We start from the raw sequence: 18149 nt of genomic DNA on the forward strand, positions 1-18149 counted from the left end.
TCTATTAATAATCATCACATTGAATCCTAATTAGGGTTATATGTTTCTCTCCACTGATTAGAAATGGGCTGTCTTACTCATCTTGGTATTCCTGCGTGTCTGGCTCAGTGTTTGTCATTCAGCCACTGAATGTTTGACAACTGAATAAATGAAAGTTACTCCTACAAGTGAGGAACAACTAATGAATGCTCATGATATCCACTGATCTTTACATTATACAAAGGCATTCGTTAGTAAATCACTGCTTTTGCCAAAAAATAAGCTACACTGACGTATAGGATTTAGACCTTTGGAAACTCTACCTACAGAGTATTTGACTGCTCCGTTCTTCAGTAGATGTTTGGAATAGTAAATAATAGGTCCCCCGTCCTCAGAGAGTTTGACAAATAGTCACAGAATCTATAGAAATGTATTCTTAGCAATTAAGCAGTTACAGGGGAGTGACAGTTGGCCAGAATTTGAGCTTGAAGGAGGGAATCTCCACCAGAAGTTTCAATAATGGGATAAGTTTAATTAAGGGATTTTATTTGAAAAAAGTAGAACTTAAACCACAAACACAGTGAAAGGCAGGACACAGCGTGGTGTGGTGGGTTGGGAATTGTCTCATGTGTGTGGGATAGCTTTGACCACGGACTGTAGCCAAGAGAGAAAGGAATGCAAACTGAATTCTCTTTTGATTCTTTTGTTCTTGGCTTAAATGTCATCCCTCTGCCCTTCCTGACTATCCTATAGTTTCTAACCATGCCCCCATCATTCATGATGTTTGTGTTTTTCATAGCACTTAACCCTGTTTGTAATTATGTATTTATTTACTAGATTATTGCCTGTCTCCCCGAGTAGATGGCAAATTTCTTGAGAGCAGAGACCACATCTTCTGTATCTATTACATGTATGCAGCATTTAGTATAATGTGATTAGAAGGCAGTGAATAAATATTTATTAAATAATGGACAAGTGAATGACTGAAAAGTGCCTAAGCAGAGATGTTTAGCCAGGTTAGAGTACAGACCAGGTCAAGGTGAGCAGGTCCACCAACGCCAGGCACGCAACACTTTGAGGCCTTGGTCAGAGGCTTATACTTGAGGCAACAAGTTTACACAGAAAGAGTCCTGGATCAGAAGCCAAAAGATGTGGATTCTAGCTCCATCTGCCAATCTGTACAATCATTAACCAACTAAAGTTCTCTAAGCCTCAGCTTCCTCATCTATGAAGCAGGAGACAGACTCGATGATCTGTAACGTGCCTTCCAGTCATACACTGCATGCATGTTTACTGCATATCTACTATGTACAGTGCATTATGCTACAGGATTTTTAAGAACTCAGAATCTATTCATAGTGGAGGATAAGTGGGATAAGACAAATCTGCAAGTAGTTTTACTATAGCATCCCACTTTAAGTGGAAAAAATAGGGCAAAATTTTGTAATTCAGACTCTGAGAATATATTCTGGGAGCTTGAAAATACTATAACGTGGTCAATGCAGGGGCAAATATGATTTTAACTGCAGCATATAAAACTTGAAAGTCATCAGAAAATATAGGTCTATAATGAGGTTAAAGAAACTAAAAATTAAGTGGTGAGGATTGAAGGGAAGACAGAGAATAGGAAGATTTAAATACTCTGACGGCACAGCAACTCTCAGTAATCTCCTCCTCCAATTCTTGCACCACACTGATGGGACAAGAGCCGGACAAGAGCAGTGGGCAACTGCAGGAAGAAGGCAAAGCAGGAGACGAGAATACAGCTTTCTGCTATGTGCCAGACCTTTTGTTTGTCTGATTCACCACCGTATCAAATAACTTAGGATGGTCTTTGGATCATAGCATTTTTTTTCTCAAGTAAATAAATCAGGAAAACCATCCACTGTGGACTCTTTAAGGGAAGCCCTAAGGCCTTACACTAACAGGCACTGCAAACCTGTGTGGTGAGTTAATGACAGAAAGAATGAAAGATAAAATTTCCATCATGTTCTCTCAAAACAATTATGACATCTTTAAAATATGCCCAGTTTCAGGTTAAAGTAACCCGTAAATGTATTTAGTAATTTCCTAAAGAGTCCCTCAAACCTTCTGGAAGAAACCAGCATCATTTTATTTCTAAAATAATAACCCCCCAATAATCTGTATATAAAACTCTATTAGAAAGCAATTCAAGAGGAGTATTAAGTAGTTCATTGAGAATTTTCTTAATGAGTAATGCTAAGGTGTTTGCCAACTTAAACACCAAAAAACATTTAAGGTTTACTGTTGAGGTTAATTTCATTGGTCCAGTTCCTAACCATTCAAAGAGTTTCCAAAGACATTCAGCTCATAAGACAGTTTGTTTTGGGCAAAGCGAAGTTATTTGTTTTGTACCAAATTTTCCTCAGTTGCTTTGTTTAGTGATGGGTTTCATTAAGTAACCCATTATACTGAAATGGAGCATCTTGCATCACTTAGTGTTTATTGAAACACTGTGTTGTGCGTGGGCGGTTTATGGTTACGATAGAAGGGCCATGTTTCTGCTTTCAAATCAAAGGGAAGGATGTAAGACTTGAAGTTGCATTTGTAGCTGCAGGGATGGACCGTTTACAGTATTTTGGACAATGACAAATTTTCTAAGAAAGTCAAATCCTCACACAGGGTGGGTGGCATTGTGAGGGGAGAAACTGGCTTCACCGATAAGAGAGAAGAATGCATTATTTGTCTTAGCATCTCGTTTGATTGTCTTCTAAGAATGGAAGAACTAAATTTCATCTGCTCTTCTTTGGGTTAGCTGATTCTCAGGACTCATGCCGTGAGGCCAATCTTGACAGGGATTGGGGGAGAGTTCACTAGGGCAAACTGCATTGGTGCATCAGCGGTGGGGTGGGGGGTGAGGGTGGAAATCACCTTTAGCTTCTTGCTTCCTGGTAGCATAATATTGATGACTGAAATGGTTGGGTCTTTCTGCCCCTGCCCTTATTCCTCCTCAGGATGGGAAGTGGGAAAGATCTGACTGGTTAATGTGTGAGTCAGACTGGGTCTATGTAGCTTAGTGTCTTTCCTTTCCTGTGCTTAAACCAAGATCTCCTGATTCCCTGTCCAAGGTTCTTTCTATTGGGCAGTTACACTGGCATGTTCTAAGGCAACAGTTCTCAAATTGGACTGTGCATCAAAATTCCCTGGAGAGTTTGTTAAAACAACTTGCTGGGTCCCATACAGAGTTTCTAATGAGGTGAGACATTGCTAGCAAGTTCCCAGATGATGTTGTTGCTGGGACTATGCTTTGAAAGCCACTGTTCTAAGGCATAATAAATTATTTTGACCTTGCTTTGTCAACAATTCAATTCACCTGCCAGACAAAGTATGAGCAAAAAAGAGAAAGTGTTGGAAAAAATCTTAAGAAAGATGAAGAAATGGTTGTAGGAATATTTTGATACCTTTGTGAATTAGACTTACGTATGGGTCAAATCAGTTTTAGGTTTATTTCGTAAAGACCAAGATACTATCCTATGGCAGTTTTCTTGTTAGTCATCACCAGAAGAGTAACTACTTGCTTAGGGAAGCTTGTATTTGTTTATGAAAATGGTAGTAGGTAAGAGAAAGTAAGCCTCTCTAAATGTCCATTCCAAACTCTCATCTTTGGAGAAAGTGTGACTGAAGTCCAGCCTAATTAGCTAAGTGGACCCAAATTTTTTAAAAAATGAAAACCTTCAAAGAAAGATATACACAGATTCATACTTCTAGAGGAGCGATATCTGTCTTAGATGGTAGTTATTTGCATCAAAAAAGGATGTGCAATATATTTCTTTTATACCACATGTTCTACTTATTAAATATAATTGAAGCTTTAAAATATAACTGTCTCAAAATTCAATTTACGTACAGTTACATTTGGGATCATGGGAGCATTATACATCTCAGGTTTCTAGGAGCCACTAGAATCTGACATCAACTTGCCCAACTTTTTTATCTTATTGATGAGATAGGTCAAAAAAACAATGAAGGGTTTTGTCTACAGACCACAAGAAGCAAGGCACCTCTCTTTTTTTTGGCTACATCTGGCGAATTTCTCAGAAGACTAAACAAAAGAGGACAAAACCCAGAAACTGCTTGTGAGTTTTCTAAAATCATGAAGAGCGCCTCCCACAGTGGGCTCTGCTGAGCTCCTCTCCAGAGCGGCTCCAGGCAAAATGGCTGTGGAGGCCTCAGCCAGCTTGGTCGGCGGGTGCCCACAGAATCTCCCTTCCGGGAACTGAAATGCCTTACTTCTTCACGATCCTCTTGAGTTACTTAATCCTTGCATCATTTACAAAGTTTGAGGCATGTGTACATAGTTTATCATCTGAACAACATTATAAACTTCCCATGAGCTGAGATTACTCCTCATCCTGTTGACAGCCTTCTACAGCACCTGCAGAGGGCAGTGTCCCAACCGGTAGTTTAACGAACATGAACCAGTGAACGGATCCAAGCAAGGAATCAGACAGGAGTGCAGCTCTAGGTGAAATGGAAAGGCAACTAACTATGACCCAGGACTTCCTCTTGAGAACGTCTGCTATGAGAGAACAGATTACGGGACATAGTATTTTACATTTCAGCACTGTATTTGTGCATTGCTTCTTATTTCGAACATTTATTCAAAAAACAGTGTTTATATATCTAGAAGGCATAAAGCTAAGTTCAGGAATATGCTATAACAGTCATGATTTTGTCCACGTGGAAGATAATATTTTGTAATTTATTATCAAAAATACTATAGGATGCTATCCAGCATATTTTTGGCCTTTTCAGCCTTAGTAACAGACTGTCCAAGAATAGTTTGCTGTAGATGTTGGAAAGAACATAGGACTTGGAATTCATTTAAAAGGTTTAAGGAATTCTCTAATATGATTCTTGCTACATGTTAGAGCCAGTATTTCTTTCCCCTGTGAAAATGAACCCATGATTTTATAACATATGTCATTGGAAAACTATGAATCAATTCATGGAATTTGAAATGAGAATATAAGGAGAAAAACAGTCCATAATTCTTAGTTGATGATACAAACATATAATATGCTGTATAAATTAGTCTCTGAGATAAATGGTGATATAATCTGCCTTGCCACACTTTCTTTACATTGTCTTAAATATCTGACTCGGATTTCACCCTTAGAGATGGTACAATATACTCACTTCTGTGGTTGCAGCAAAAAGGCAGCTTAAAGAACGATTTGCCCACAGCGACTGCTCAGTTTATGACTTGTAAAAAGAATTTTACAATAGCATTCATCCAGGCACGGTTTTCAACAGAATAGGACGAGAGAGAAAGCATTTGTGTTTAAGTTGTTTCTTAAAATACACTAAATATTGGGCTAATTTCAAAATATATTTTGATTAAATATTGCACGTCAAGTCATTGTGTCTTCTCCCATCCCCTCAACACACCATGTCTTTGTGCTAGGCGCTGTATGAAGAGTTAGAGGTACAGAAACAAAGCCAGTCACTGCCCAGGAGTTTCCAGTTGAGATGGGGAGAGAAAGTAGACAATGACAACAGTGGGATACGTGCTACGACGGGATTCTGCTTCAGGAGCTTCAGGGACACGGGGTCTGAGCCTGGAGTTGGAAGGAGGTTGGGAGGTCGGAAGGACTTCCAGAAAACAGGGAAAGTTGAGGGGACTAGCATTCCCAGAATAGGAGATCGTATGTGTAAGGGAAGGGAAGCTAGAAAAGTACTGTCAGTTTGAGAAACCAAGCGTTGTCTCATTCTTTATCACAAGTGTCATAACGACTTGTTTTGCTCCAAGTCCTAATTGATAGAACAGACAATTTAGAGGGTTTTTAGTTGGATTAAAACATGGTTCTTAAAAAGCATTACTTTTGAGATTAATTTTTTATATTTTAACCTCTCCACTATATCACTGACAGCACATAAGCTGGGCAGAGGAAAAGACTAAAAGATATGCTGAGAAGCAGAAGGTAAGAGGAATACAGTGTTGAGAAAACTACCGAGAGAAAGGATGTGGTTTTTAAACTGATTTACATGCACATGGCTATTGAATGAGGTTAGGCAGTGTCCTGTTTGATTATTTTTTTTCCCTTCCCTCTCCACTCCCTTCCTTCCCTCTTTCCCTCCCTCCCTCCCTCCTTCCTTCCATCCTTCCTCCTTTCCTTTCTTCCCTCCCCCCATCTCTTTTTCTCTCCTTTGAGAAATCCCCAAAGAGATCTCAGAGAACTTACATGCTGTAGAAACCTAGTCCCACTGATGGTAGCTGGGGTAAAACTATTTCTAACCCTCTTCATCATCTTCTGTCCTCTTCCCTGCCCTTCCCCCTCACTCCCACCCCAGGCACCAGGGGAAGGGGTTGGCCAACTTTACCATTTGGGGGAAGGAGGAGAGGCTGGGAAGGAGGTGCTAAGAACAAGCTACTGGGCGAGGCAAACTTCCACTTTGAGATACACATTCCTTTGTCATCTCAAAGCAGGGAGAAGAAGAAAAAGAAGCAAAGATGGGGAGGGAAAAGGCAACACTTTGAATCTCTGTACAGAAGTCTAACATTCATTTCTGCTTTGGAAAGCTGGAAAAAGACTTCTGCCCCTTTCTGATAGAGAGCAAGAAACTTCCAGGCACAAGTATCTGACCTGGGGCCTCAGCTCAGAGAGGGTAAATATGTAAATAGAAATACTGATGGAAAAGCTCACTTTCCAATTTCTTTTATTTTTGTAACAGAAAAAACAGAGCAGAGGAATTGGAAGACTTAGGGAAGATTTACGTTGCACCAATGTTTCATTTCTGCCTGACTGTGACACCTGGTGAATTAAAAGGCCGGTTTTAAATGCACCATGTGATATTTTCCCTGTCACTTCCGTCAGTCCAAGTGCAAAACGGAGACAGAATTACCGTTTACTAATTACAATCCCAGTGATTAAAAAAAAGATGAAAAATTCCAGCAGGAGGAGCTCTAACATGCCTTAGAGCTCAAAGTTTAAAAACAAAAAAGTTTAAAGCAAACAGAAAAACAGAGAGCCAGTGTGCCTTGCAAGCTGCCATGTCAGTGAACAAATATGCGACTAAGTCCAATTAAAAGCTGGGTGCGAGGCCAAGGGATGACCCTGCGGAGACAGCACAGCCCACGTTTTCTGCGTCCACGAGGCTCCTCGCTCTGATGCTGTTCATCTGAGACTGGATCTGCGGCCTGAGCTCTCACCAAGGAGGGAGCAAAAGGCCGATTTCTGGGCAGGTCCAGAAGTAATTCTTTTCCTCTTAAACTGTCACACTGTTTCTAAACGAGTCTTTGACACTGGCTCAAAAACCGCATTTTAAAACGGAATTTTCATCGGTGGTTGAAAGCATTACAAAAACTGCAGAATGTTCCATCTCCTTTACTCAGTGGCTTCTTGGGCGCTTTTTTAAAATAAGGGAAATGCTGTGTTTGTAAAAATTGGTGCTAAAAGGGCAAGGAATCGTATGTCCCCTGGGCCATGTAAGGAGTCTGCAGAAAGAATTAGAGCTTTCTAACACACACACTCATCCACTGGAGCACAAAGAATTCACACAGGAGAACAGTGAGAAGTATATGAATTTAGCAGTTATCGGATTTTGAGGGTAAGCCTTTCCATTTTGGACAGTGTTATGGGAGTGGAACGGACGAGTGGGCATAAGGGATGATCAGAATTGCTTAACCTGAAGGAAATTTTCGACCAATCCCTTTTAATCTCTTGCCAATAAGAAGTCAAACTTTTTGTTTTACACCTTAATGGTATGCCCACATTTTAAATTTTTATACAAGCTCCTACAGAAACTTTAACTAGACCAATTCAGACCAAAAGTCACTAAATAAAGCTAGTCTAGACGGAAAAAATCTATGAAAACCATATGTCTTTTAGGCATCTGTCTTACAAAAACTGCCATCATCCTGGAGAAATAGCTCAAAAAATATGCTTTTAGGAAAACAATGCTGTAAGGACCTTGGAGCTGTGCTCGAGAAGTCGGCTGAACTCGGGGAAAGTAAAGCCAAAATGTTTACAAATGAAAAGTTCTCCTCTCTACATCCATCTGTCTGTGAACATCACTGAAAGGATCGGCAAAGGCAGATACGATTTATATTTCCATTATTCTAGAAGGGATAAAAAAACTTTACAGCTTTGCTCCTCCACACTCCTACAGAGTATTAGACCAAGGGATCTCAAAGTAACCCTGTTCTCACTCACAGAAAACTGTTTTGAATAATGTTGTGCGTGGATCAGGCCAAAGAACCAGAACATTTTCTTCTGATTATTACCTCATCCTTCTGGCCTGCCAAACACAGCTAGAAGGCAGGTGTCCGGCGTAAGCAACTAAAGCAAGACTGTCCTATATACTTGGGTGCAGGGACCAAATGAGACACGAGGGAAATCAGGAGGATGAGCGACGAAGCAGGAGTGCAAGAGAATGCAGTAAAGAGACGTATTCTGAAACCTTGCTTGTCTGATTTAACATTCTGAACTGGAGACCATGGTCGATGCTACCTTCATTAGTCTAGCTAGAGATTTTTACATCTCAAAATGCACTCTAATACATGGTATGAAATTCACAGAAAAAATAGAAAAGCAAACTTTAATGACAAAAAACAACATTTTAACTGAAAGCTGAACAGTCTATGGAGACTATGAAAATATTTATAAATTGCAAAGATTCCTTGTGACCCTCAAGGATATTTTACTGAGACTTCTTGCTCCGCAGGGATGGGGACTCTGGAACAACACAGCAACAATGGTTACTGGCAGGCGTGCCCCACGTGTTGCTCAGGCCCCTAGAAGACTGCGAATGAACACTATCTATCAGATAGCCACATACGGAGAAAAGGTCCTGGGTTGAAGGGGGGGATAGTAAAAAAGAAGAAAATCTATAAGATGTCATCAGTCACACACCAAAGCTTTAAGCAAAAGTGAGAAACACTATTTCAACATGTTTATTCAAAGACATTGTGCTTTAAAATGAGTTTTCAATATACTTATTCACTTTCAAGTATTAAGTATTAAGATGGTAATGGGGTAATTTAGAGTGTTTGAAATATTAAAACAGATTAAGCAATCATATCAACATCCCCCACTACAGATTCCTAAACTGAAATACAGGGTAAGGTCATCACATTCTACTGATAGTCACAGGGACTTTTGTGGTCTATTAATTTCAGTCCTGAGTAAGAGCTATGGTAAGAGCTAACACTACAAGTTTGCTTTCTTTCAAATGATATGTGTAGCATGGATTTTATTTTGACTTTAGACCCAGATATATGGAGGGAAATTACTGCAGTGGTTTCTCTAGTTAACACATTTACTAACGTTTCCTTAATTTTCCACCCCAAGAGGCAGTAATTAAGGTAGACTTTGCCTCACATGAAGTTTTATTATTTTAGTCATTAAAATATTTTCCAACACTACTAAGAAGCAAAAAGAAATTCTATTTGTTTTAAAAGTAAGTAGACGTTTTCCTTGGTTTTTATAGCTTTTCCTCCATGAGTGGTGGTCTAAAGGCAGAGCAGAGCACAGACTTTCTGACAAAGGCCTTTGAGCACAATACAAAGGGGAGATTTATTTGAGGGAAAAATTTCACTCATTCTTAAAATTGGCTTTGAGAATAATCCTAATATAAAGTTTAAAAAATACATGGTACAGAATATATCTTATATAAATATCCATTCCCAAGTGGAATCATTTCATCTTAGACTCTCTGGGCTGCAAAATACCTTTGAAAGTCTTTCTCATCTCCTACTCTTATAAGAGGTCTCATTCTAGATGAATGTCATATATACTGACCAAAATAAATTTAGAAAATGCTGCCTCATGGAAATCTGAAACCTAATACAGGTAATATTTACATGCTTGAGGCAACTAGTATATTTGATTGTAAAATAAGATCATTTCCCAGATTATGTTCATAGCCACCTGAGATCTTCTTCTCACATGGCCTCACTTCCCCTTGGTTTTCAAACAGAAGATTGGGGATTCCCTTGGGGTGGGGTATCTAGCTTGCGATCATCCAGGTCTTACCTTATTCTCTCTCTCAGTTGGTTCCTCAGCCCTTCCACACAAAAAGCAGGGAAGGAATGGAGCTTATTTCTAAATTTTATATTAACTTCACATTTCTCATAAGAGCAGTGAGAACATTATTTACACTTTATCCTATTTCTCTGTGTTTAAACTAATCCCAATGGGGGAAAATGTTGACTTTATGAAGATTTGGAATTCTCCATGTGTCTGAGGAGTTGAAGTCAAGCAGGCCCAGCCTTGTCATTGATGATAAGTGATTGAGAATTTTGCCATTTTGCTTAGGCAATTTTTTCTGATCCTTGGATGGAATGTGTTCTTTCTACAATTCATGTGAGCTGATAATTTTGACTGGAACACAGGGGTGGACATTTCCTAGTGTTTATGGGAATAGTTAAAAAATAATTCCAGAAATCAGAGCACTTGCTACTTGTGGTTTTGCCTATCATGTGGCTCTGAGACCTGAAAAGCAGCCAGAAGGAAAAGAAAGTGCCACGCCATGAGGAGGCTGCCTCAATTCCTTGTGACTCTAGACTTCGCCCTAGGTAGGAATTCTATTTTTGATCAGAGTCACCCTGTGACCTAAACTTCATCTAAATACTGGTAATGTGGCATCAATACACATGCAGATTCTCTCAAACCCAACTCCCTTCCAACACCACCCCCTCCCACCACACTTAAAAATACTGGCCAGACCAAAAGTGTAATATTCCTTTGGCCACAGCACTTGGTAAGCCAGATGGATTTCATTTGGCAACTAAAGGGTGCAAATATGTGTTTAGATTCAGAGGTTCCCCCAGACAACGATTACAATACGTTGGCTTGAGTAAGCTAAAGGATTTCAATGTTGGGCATTTCAAAATTCTATGTTTAAGCAGCAATAAAGTTATGACAAGCAGCCAAATATCATCAAGCCCTCAGCTAAATCCTCAACTTCTCTCTCATCTTGCTGGAGGTAGGCATTTAAAGCACATTCTGAGTGAAAGATGCAGCATTTCCATGTTCACGTTTAATTTCCTGGCTATTTATCAGCTAAAACAACTCTAGTAAGCTAAATTTCCTTTCTAATCTTTCAGAGTAGCTGATAAATCAGAGGGAAGGAAGAAGCGCCCAGCAGCCTATTCTTGCAGTTTGCTGCTTGGATAAAATTTAGAGCTGAAAGAGCCACGGATCATGTTGTGCCATGAATCTCTGAAGTCATTGATAAACACGCCATCTAACCATAACTGTCTGAGTGAGAAGGTTTTTTCCCTGTAAAATCATTCTTTTCCTACAGCAAGGGAGACAAAAGAGGGCAGCCATGAAATAGAAGTACTAGCCTGGGTGTGTCTGTCTGCTTAAACTGGGTGGAATTTTTTTTCTTTTCTGTTCTTTTCTTTGAGCTGACATCAACTTGTATATAGGAACATTCAGCAGATTCCAACTGGTGACAGTTTGCTGCTGACTTGCCACAGGAAGAATAATAATCATTTACTGTGCATTTTTCACTGGTCAGTGGCTCCTTTGCCAGACTCCTGTCTTGGCTGTCTTCCTCTATCAATCAGGTGAAACTCTGGGCAGGGCTGGGTACCCTGAGACTCAGAAAGCCTTTCCCTGCAATGGTTGAAGCTTGGCAATTTAGAACCCCAAAGAGAACAATGACAGACCCATTTGCTATTATTTGTCATAAGACGTGAAAGCAGTGTGTTTGGTTAACTTAATGCCAGTTACCACTGGTGAACAGCGGCATATTGTTATATTTACGCTGCCTGCCGCCTGCCTGCATTTATGCTGTGTGTACTTTGCCTCATGTAGATCCTTTCTTAGTTTCCTTTTCCTCTTACCATGCGGCAACACTGGATGTTGGGAAAGCAGGATAAGGGACACACTGAAAACGGAAAGACAATCTGAAGTCTACCTTGCCACATCTATAAAGCTCCTAAATTCTGATCTTTAGAACACTTGCAGTGCTGTTCCTGGGCCTCATCTAAACAGACTGCCAGTCATTCTACCTGCGGCAGGATGGAGATGTTTGTGTAAGGTAGAGTCAAGTTTGTGAGACCCAAGAAGGAAACCACCAGACTAATTTTACTTTCACTTAAACCAGATTGAAACCAAGACCTGAAGAATGAAAAACTTTCACGTTAACCATCGATTCACCTCAGTGCAATATTATGTTTCAACCAGCATCACTGTGGAATTTGAATGACTTTTGACGGGATGTCTAATTGAGGGGCTTAAATTAAAGTGGACATTTTCTTTAATGAACAGCTTGTGGTCAAAGTTTCTGTTTTTATTAAACTATAGTAAGCACTATGACAACACATGTTAAAACTTCAAAAAATTATTAATTACATTTGGGATTTCAGTAACAAATCTGAAACATAGTAGCCTCATGAGATGCCTTAAATATTAAGAATCAGAAAGATACCTCAAAGTTGTTTCTATTCTTAGCCATTATACTTTTTTAAAAAAATCTCTGCTTGAGGCCAGCCCAGTGGTGTAGTGGTCAAGTTCGTGCGCTCGGTTTTGGCAGCCCGGGGTTTGTGGATTCGGATCCCGGGCACGGACCTATGCACCACTCATCAAGCCATGCTGTGGCAGCATCCCATATATAAAACAGAGAAAGACTGCCACTGATGTTAGCTCAGGGACAATCTTCCTCAAGCATAAAGAGGAAGATTGGCAATGGATGTTAGTTCAGGACCAATCTTCCTCACCCCCCAAAAAGATCTTTGCTTGAGTTTTAAATCTAGTTACTAAAAATAAAAACTGTTCCCTGAAAAATCAGAATACCTAATCATATATTTATTTATTTGTTCTTTAAAGGGGAAGGATGGTGAGGAAAACAGAAAGCACATGGCTGAAATCAGAAATCACAAGACAAATTCATTTGTCCGCATGACACTCAGCTGCTAAGAGAAAGTACTTTTAGAGGGCTGTTGAGGAAGGAGGAAGCCGGGATGTTTCCAGTACATGATTGCAGGGGAAATCAGACACAGGCTAGTCACATAAGTCGCTTAATTGTCCGTGTACCCTGAGCCCACGACTTCAAGGCTCGGCAGCGTCATCCTTCATGGCACCAAACCTTGATGTTAGGGATGCAAAGACATACTCATAAGAATTGTGGGTTTCTCCTTACTCAAAATTTGGGGGACTGGCTGAAAAAAACAAAACAAAACAAGGAGACCATATCCCTAAGTGAAAGGGATTCTATGTTAACTGTCAATTAAATCAACATATAAAATTTGTAAAAAAGACAGAGCACAGCAGGGCATCAAGGTCAAATGTTTAAAACCAGATTAAACTAAATTGTAGAGAATCAAATGGCTTTTACCTCTGCAAAGAAACCAACATGAGTGCATCGATTCTCTCTTTATGTTGAGGGATTTATGTATCTTTTGAAATGGTCGGTTTAGCAGTGAATTGCTGAGAATGTGGGACTGTGAAGAGACTCTTGAAGCAGGCCATGTAAAGTCAGGGAAACTGCCTAAGTCACGGAACAGGCATAAGTGGGCTGCCCTGGGAGAATCTTGATGCTACCCACGGACGGGCCCTGCGGTGCAGACATCACTTCACCATGGGGCTCAGCAGAGTCTCCTTCAGTGGAGCATTTCTTGGTTTCCATGTTGTGTTTCTGTCATGTGGATGAGCTGGAGTAAAAGCCAAATCCTTTCCTATGATTCACTCTTGCCATTTTTAAAAGACACCATCCGACTTGGTGACAAGGGTGGTTAAAAGAAAGTACTGCTATTTTTCAACATTTTTTTAAATAGAAGACTGAGTGATGAGGTAAATGAAGTTTGCTTTTCCTTGGATAGAGACCCTTCCTCCCACCCTTATCCCCTTTTGACCGTTGCAAAATAGCTTAGTCCAAGGGAAGGGGAGAAGACAAATGAGTAAAATAATGCCAGAGTCGGCTGTTGCCAGGAAAAACACACTCTGATTCAGTTAATTTGTTCTGTTAACGTCAAAGGCTGTGATTCCCAATTAACTAATTTTAAGAAGCTATAACCAAAAATAGCTACATCAGGCCTAAAATTAGTGTTTGATGAAGATTAGGATCTCCAAGTAAGAGAATAGGGCCCCTAAAGAGGTGGTGATGTCTGTTTAAGATCATCTTGCTAAACAAGGCCACAACTGCCTGGGATTTCAAACTGGGTTTTAGCCCCTTCAGAGAAGCTGACTGGGGGTGACAGGGGAGGGGGCAATCCAAATATTCTGGCAACAGAAAATCTTCCACAGATCAGACTTGTGTACACTCAGCTTACTAATGACAGAAGCATCCCTACTGGTGAGTCTCTTTGGGATAGAGATGCTCCCCTAGTTCAGGTGGAATTAATTAAAACAGGCATGCAGTTTGCACTATTTCCAGCTCCCTCTCTGAAAGGCTTTTTGCGCATAAACCAGAACAGCTTGAGCAGCTGAGAGAAGCTCGGCCAAAAATGACTCCACCAGCCTCTCTCCTTCCTCTTCCTTTACATTGGAATGGAAAGATACAATAATTTTTTTAAAAAAGCAGAACACTCATGGTTTCTGTATAATTGCGAGTGTGCTTGCATTACATTTTAATAGGGTCAAAATAAAAGTATATGTGCTCTGAAAAGTCAAAATCGTTAACCTGCTAATGAAGTTGCGAATTATCTAGAAGAAAACTACACACAGGCACAGGCCGAATGGCAGAATCTTTGCGTCTAAAAGTTCAGTTATTGCCTTTGTAATACTAAAGCCCAACAGGGAGCCGGCAGGACATTGCTTGGGCTGTCTTGTCACGTTATGAGTTTCTGGTTTCAGATAAAAGAGGAGAAAGGGCCCTTAAGCAAGCAAAGAACTGAAAAAAAAAAAAAAATCAAACTTCCTTCTCAGAAAGCTAAGAGTTGTTTTCCTGGAGATGATGGATAATGGCATTTCAACTTTTTTTAGTTCTTAATAGAGAAAATGTAGGCAAATCATGGAGGAAAAGAGAATATATAAATAAATAGAACAAGGTGAAGTTTCAGTAAGAGCTGCTCTCAACTCTTTCTTCCTTCCTTTCTTTTTTGTCTCTCTCTCTTTTTCTCTTTCTTTCTTTTTTTTGAAATCTTAAACCCCATTCATTTCTGGCTTGCATTTGGTAGGATTCCTGCTCTGGCTTTTATTGAAAACAGACTTTATGTGGTCAGAATTCTCCATCTAAAGCTAAACTTTAATAGGCATAAGGATCCTGACAGAGTCTTTCTTGCTCTCTCTCAGGTGACACCCCCTCCCCCCAGAGGGATTTCCCTCCCAATGTGCTGAACTGGCCCTGAAAGTTGAAGGCTCAGCACAAAACAACCAACTTTACTCTTTTACTCTGATTTCTCATTTCTGTTTTACATTTGAGACTCTTTGCAAGGCTAGATCAAGTTAAGTCTGGGTCTGGACCTTGAGAATATTCTAGAAATTTTGAAGAACACAACTGTTGTCTTATAAAGTGCAGGCGCATTACACCTGGTGGCTCCCCTTGTCCAGTGTGGGCTACCGATTCCTGCCCGGTTACCTTCTATGCGCCTGCTGGCAGATACCCAGGGCGACTCCACCCCGCTTAACAAACCAGTTTATCATTCAACAGTTGATTTCTCTGAAGGGGACTGGCAAGCCAGCTTATCTGAAACCAAGAGGTAAAGCAGCCAAGCGAGCAGGCAAGACATGCATGTTCATTCCCGAGGACAGGCACCACCAAGTTACTCTGGTTCCTTCTTAGAGCTAAACAGACAAAATAGCCAACTTCAAGACTCCTGGATGGGACTCCCGCCTTCCCACTCCCAACACCCCTCCCTCAATGGCCTCCATACCTTCCTGGCACAATGGCAGACACTTTCCCAGTCAATCTGAGATCTCCTAAAACAATAATTTACTCTTGCTTGTAGTGAGGCTCAATGCCAATACTTATATTTTTTTACACGGAAGGAAAAGTCTTTTTTCTACTGTGGTGCCATGGTTCTCAAGGGGAGGGGGGTTTTATGCCTTCCCCCCAACACTGGCAATGTCTAGAGACATTTTTAGTGGTCATGACTGGGAGATTGCAACTGACATCCAGTACGTAGAGGCCAGGATGCTGGCAAACATCCTACAATGCACAGGACAGTCCCCCACAACAAAAATGTCAATAGCGCCGAGGTTGAGAAACCATGGTATCGTGGCTGGGAGGCGGGGCTCTCTAGTCAGGCTGCTTGAGATTAAAGTCCAGCCCCATTAGGGCCTAGTCGAGCAGCCTTGGGCAAGTTGCTTAACCTCTGGGCCTCGTCTGTAAAACAGATGATATCCTATCCTATTGGGTTGTAGTGAGTATTAAACAAAAATGTACCTGCAAAGCCCTTAGGACAGTGCCTCAGGTACACTGAGAGCACAATAAATATGAGCTTCTGTTTTTACTATTATTACTAGAAATTTAGCTCAAATTTAGTTACAACTAAATGATAAGCCAAACCTACTGAGTTTAGAGAAAAAATATAGATTTCTTTAGAAAATATAGAAAAAATAGATTTGAAAGTACACATGTCCTGTTTGATTAGGACCAAAATGGTGATAACAGCAACAACCACAGTGCTTTACAGTTTATCAGATTCTCCCAAATACCTCATCTCTAATGATTTGGGCAATGGCCTTGCTGAATTTGTCCCTGTTTCACAGATGAGGAACTCCTGGCTCAGAGTTAACTGAGTTGCCCGAGGTCTGTGGCAAACCAGATCTTCTAATTTCACATCCCCGCTATTCCTACTGCATCCCTTGCTTACAAGTCTAAGATGCCCCTTCTTCTCTTCATTACAGCCGACAGCCTGAAGATCAACATCAATGTAAGCTCTGCGGTCAGAGGCTGAGGGGACTCAGGCCTCATGGGGGGCAGAAGTCGCTTCTCTTTTTATGGTTCATGTATATAGCAAGGTTTTCCTTCACGGAGTATACAAATATTTTAACCCTCTGAATTGAATTTTTAAAAAATTAGCTTTCTGAATGGGCTAATCTTCTTTCTTTTTAAAATTCCTGATGTTGAGGAAAAACTCCTAATTCCTTCTATTTTCAAAATCTCTAATTATACACATTGTACATATTTTGACTGCAAATGTATGAAGGTGAGACTACACCTTCAACTATATGAGTTTCAAGTTCCACTTATTTATTAGCTATTTCATTTCACAGTTAAGCCTGAAAATCTGCTTACAAATGCCAAAATGTATTCTTCCAACGTACAGTGTTCTGTCTCATTCATGTTTAGTGACTGCACACAGCAATCATGATGGCTATGTTAAAATTTCTATGCATGGTTTTTACAAAAGCAATGGCAGATTAATCAGTCAGATTTTTCCTCAGCCTACATTCAAGTTAAAATATTGCGTTTAAGGGTCATAGTTCAGAGGGCAGATGGATAACATTCCTTGAAGTCCGTGGTTTTCTAGAACTCCTCTGGTAATGGACAAAGTGAGGCCTCAGCTGGTGATTCTCTCCTGACCTAGGAACACACAGCTTGCAACAGCCCAGCCACGGCTCTTTCCTTTCAGAGCTCTCTGTCACATTCTACAAACAGCTGCCAAATTATCATTCATTTGGACCCAGTTTTCTTTGGTCCCATTTAGTTTGTGCCAAGTTGATAAAGGAGAGGCTTAGACCACGTATTGGTTTTTAAATGGTGCAGCAGGCTCAGCAATTCCCCCACGATCACCCTCCTGGGTGAAAACTGCAAACGTGTAGGAGAATATGTTTGCAATTTTCTTTTTCAAATAAATTTTGTCTGCCATGCTCTGAGAAGAGAACCGAAGAGCATCCCGCGTGTCCGCGGCGCGCAGACCACTCACCTGGGGACGCTGGGCGGGGCCCGCGTGGGCCGGGACGGGACCTGCGGCGGCGCTCCGAGCGCGTCGCTGGCGCTGGGGAAAGGAGGCAACGGGCCGGGCCGGAAGGGGACCGGGGGCGCCCCCGAGTGGGGCCCCGGGGAGGGGATGGCGGGCGCGGGCCCTCGGCCGGCCGTGGGCCGAACGAGCGGGGCGCTGAGCGTCGGCCTCCGCTGGGTGGTGGGGCTGGGAGGGGGCGACCTGAGGAAGAGACGACAGCAGGTTGCCCACTCCTCCTTCCTGTTGAGGTCATCCTTCCAGAAAGATTTCATGACTTCCTGACTGCTTTTTAAAAAATTATTTTTTGACTGGGTAACTCAGATACATGTTTCAAATGTTAAAAAGTACA

At 41.0% G+C, this 18149-nt stretch overlaps 1 protein-coding gene across 10 annotated transcripts in view; it reads right to left on the minus strand.

Moving 5' to 3' along the window:
• DNM3 (dynamin 3) overlaps nucleotides 1-18149 on the minus strand; it is a 510735-nt gene that overhangs the window by 11569 nt on the left and 481017 nt on the right. For 6 of the 10 annotated variants that reach the window (XM_044757592.2, XM_044757590.2, XM_070498083.1 and 3 more), the window contains one exon: nucleotides 17765-18001. In XM_044757592.2, coding sequence (XP_044613527.2) covers nucleotides 17765-18001 — 237 coding nt within the window. Of the gene's footprint in view, nucleotides 1-12740; nucleotides 13115-17764; nucleotides 18002-18149 lie in introns of those variants that run through there. The other 4 variants (XM_070498080.1, XM_070498078.1, XM_070498084.1 and 1 more) reach the window with 2 other exon arrangements.

Source organism: Equus asinus, chromosome 25 (genome assembly GCF_041296235.1).
Source record: "Equus asinus isolate D_3611 breed Donkey chromosome 25, EquAss-T2T_v2, whole genome shotgun sequence".
Taxonomy (NCBI): domain Eukaryota; kingdom Metazoa; phylum Chordata; class Mammalia; order Perissodactyla; family Equidae; genus Equus; species Equus asinus.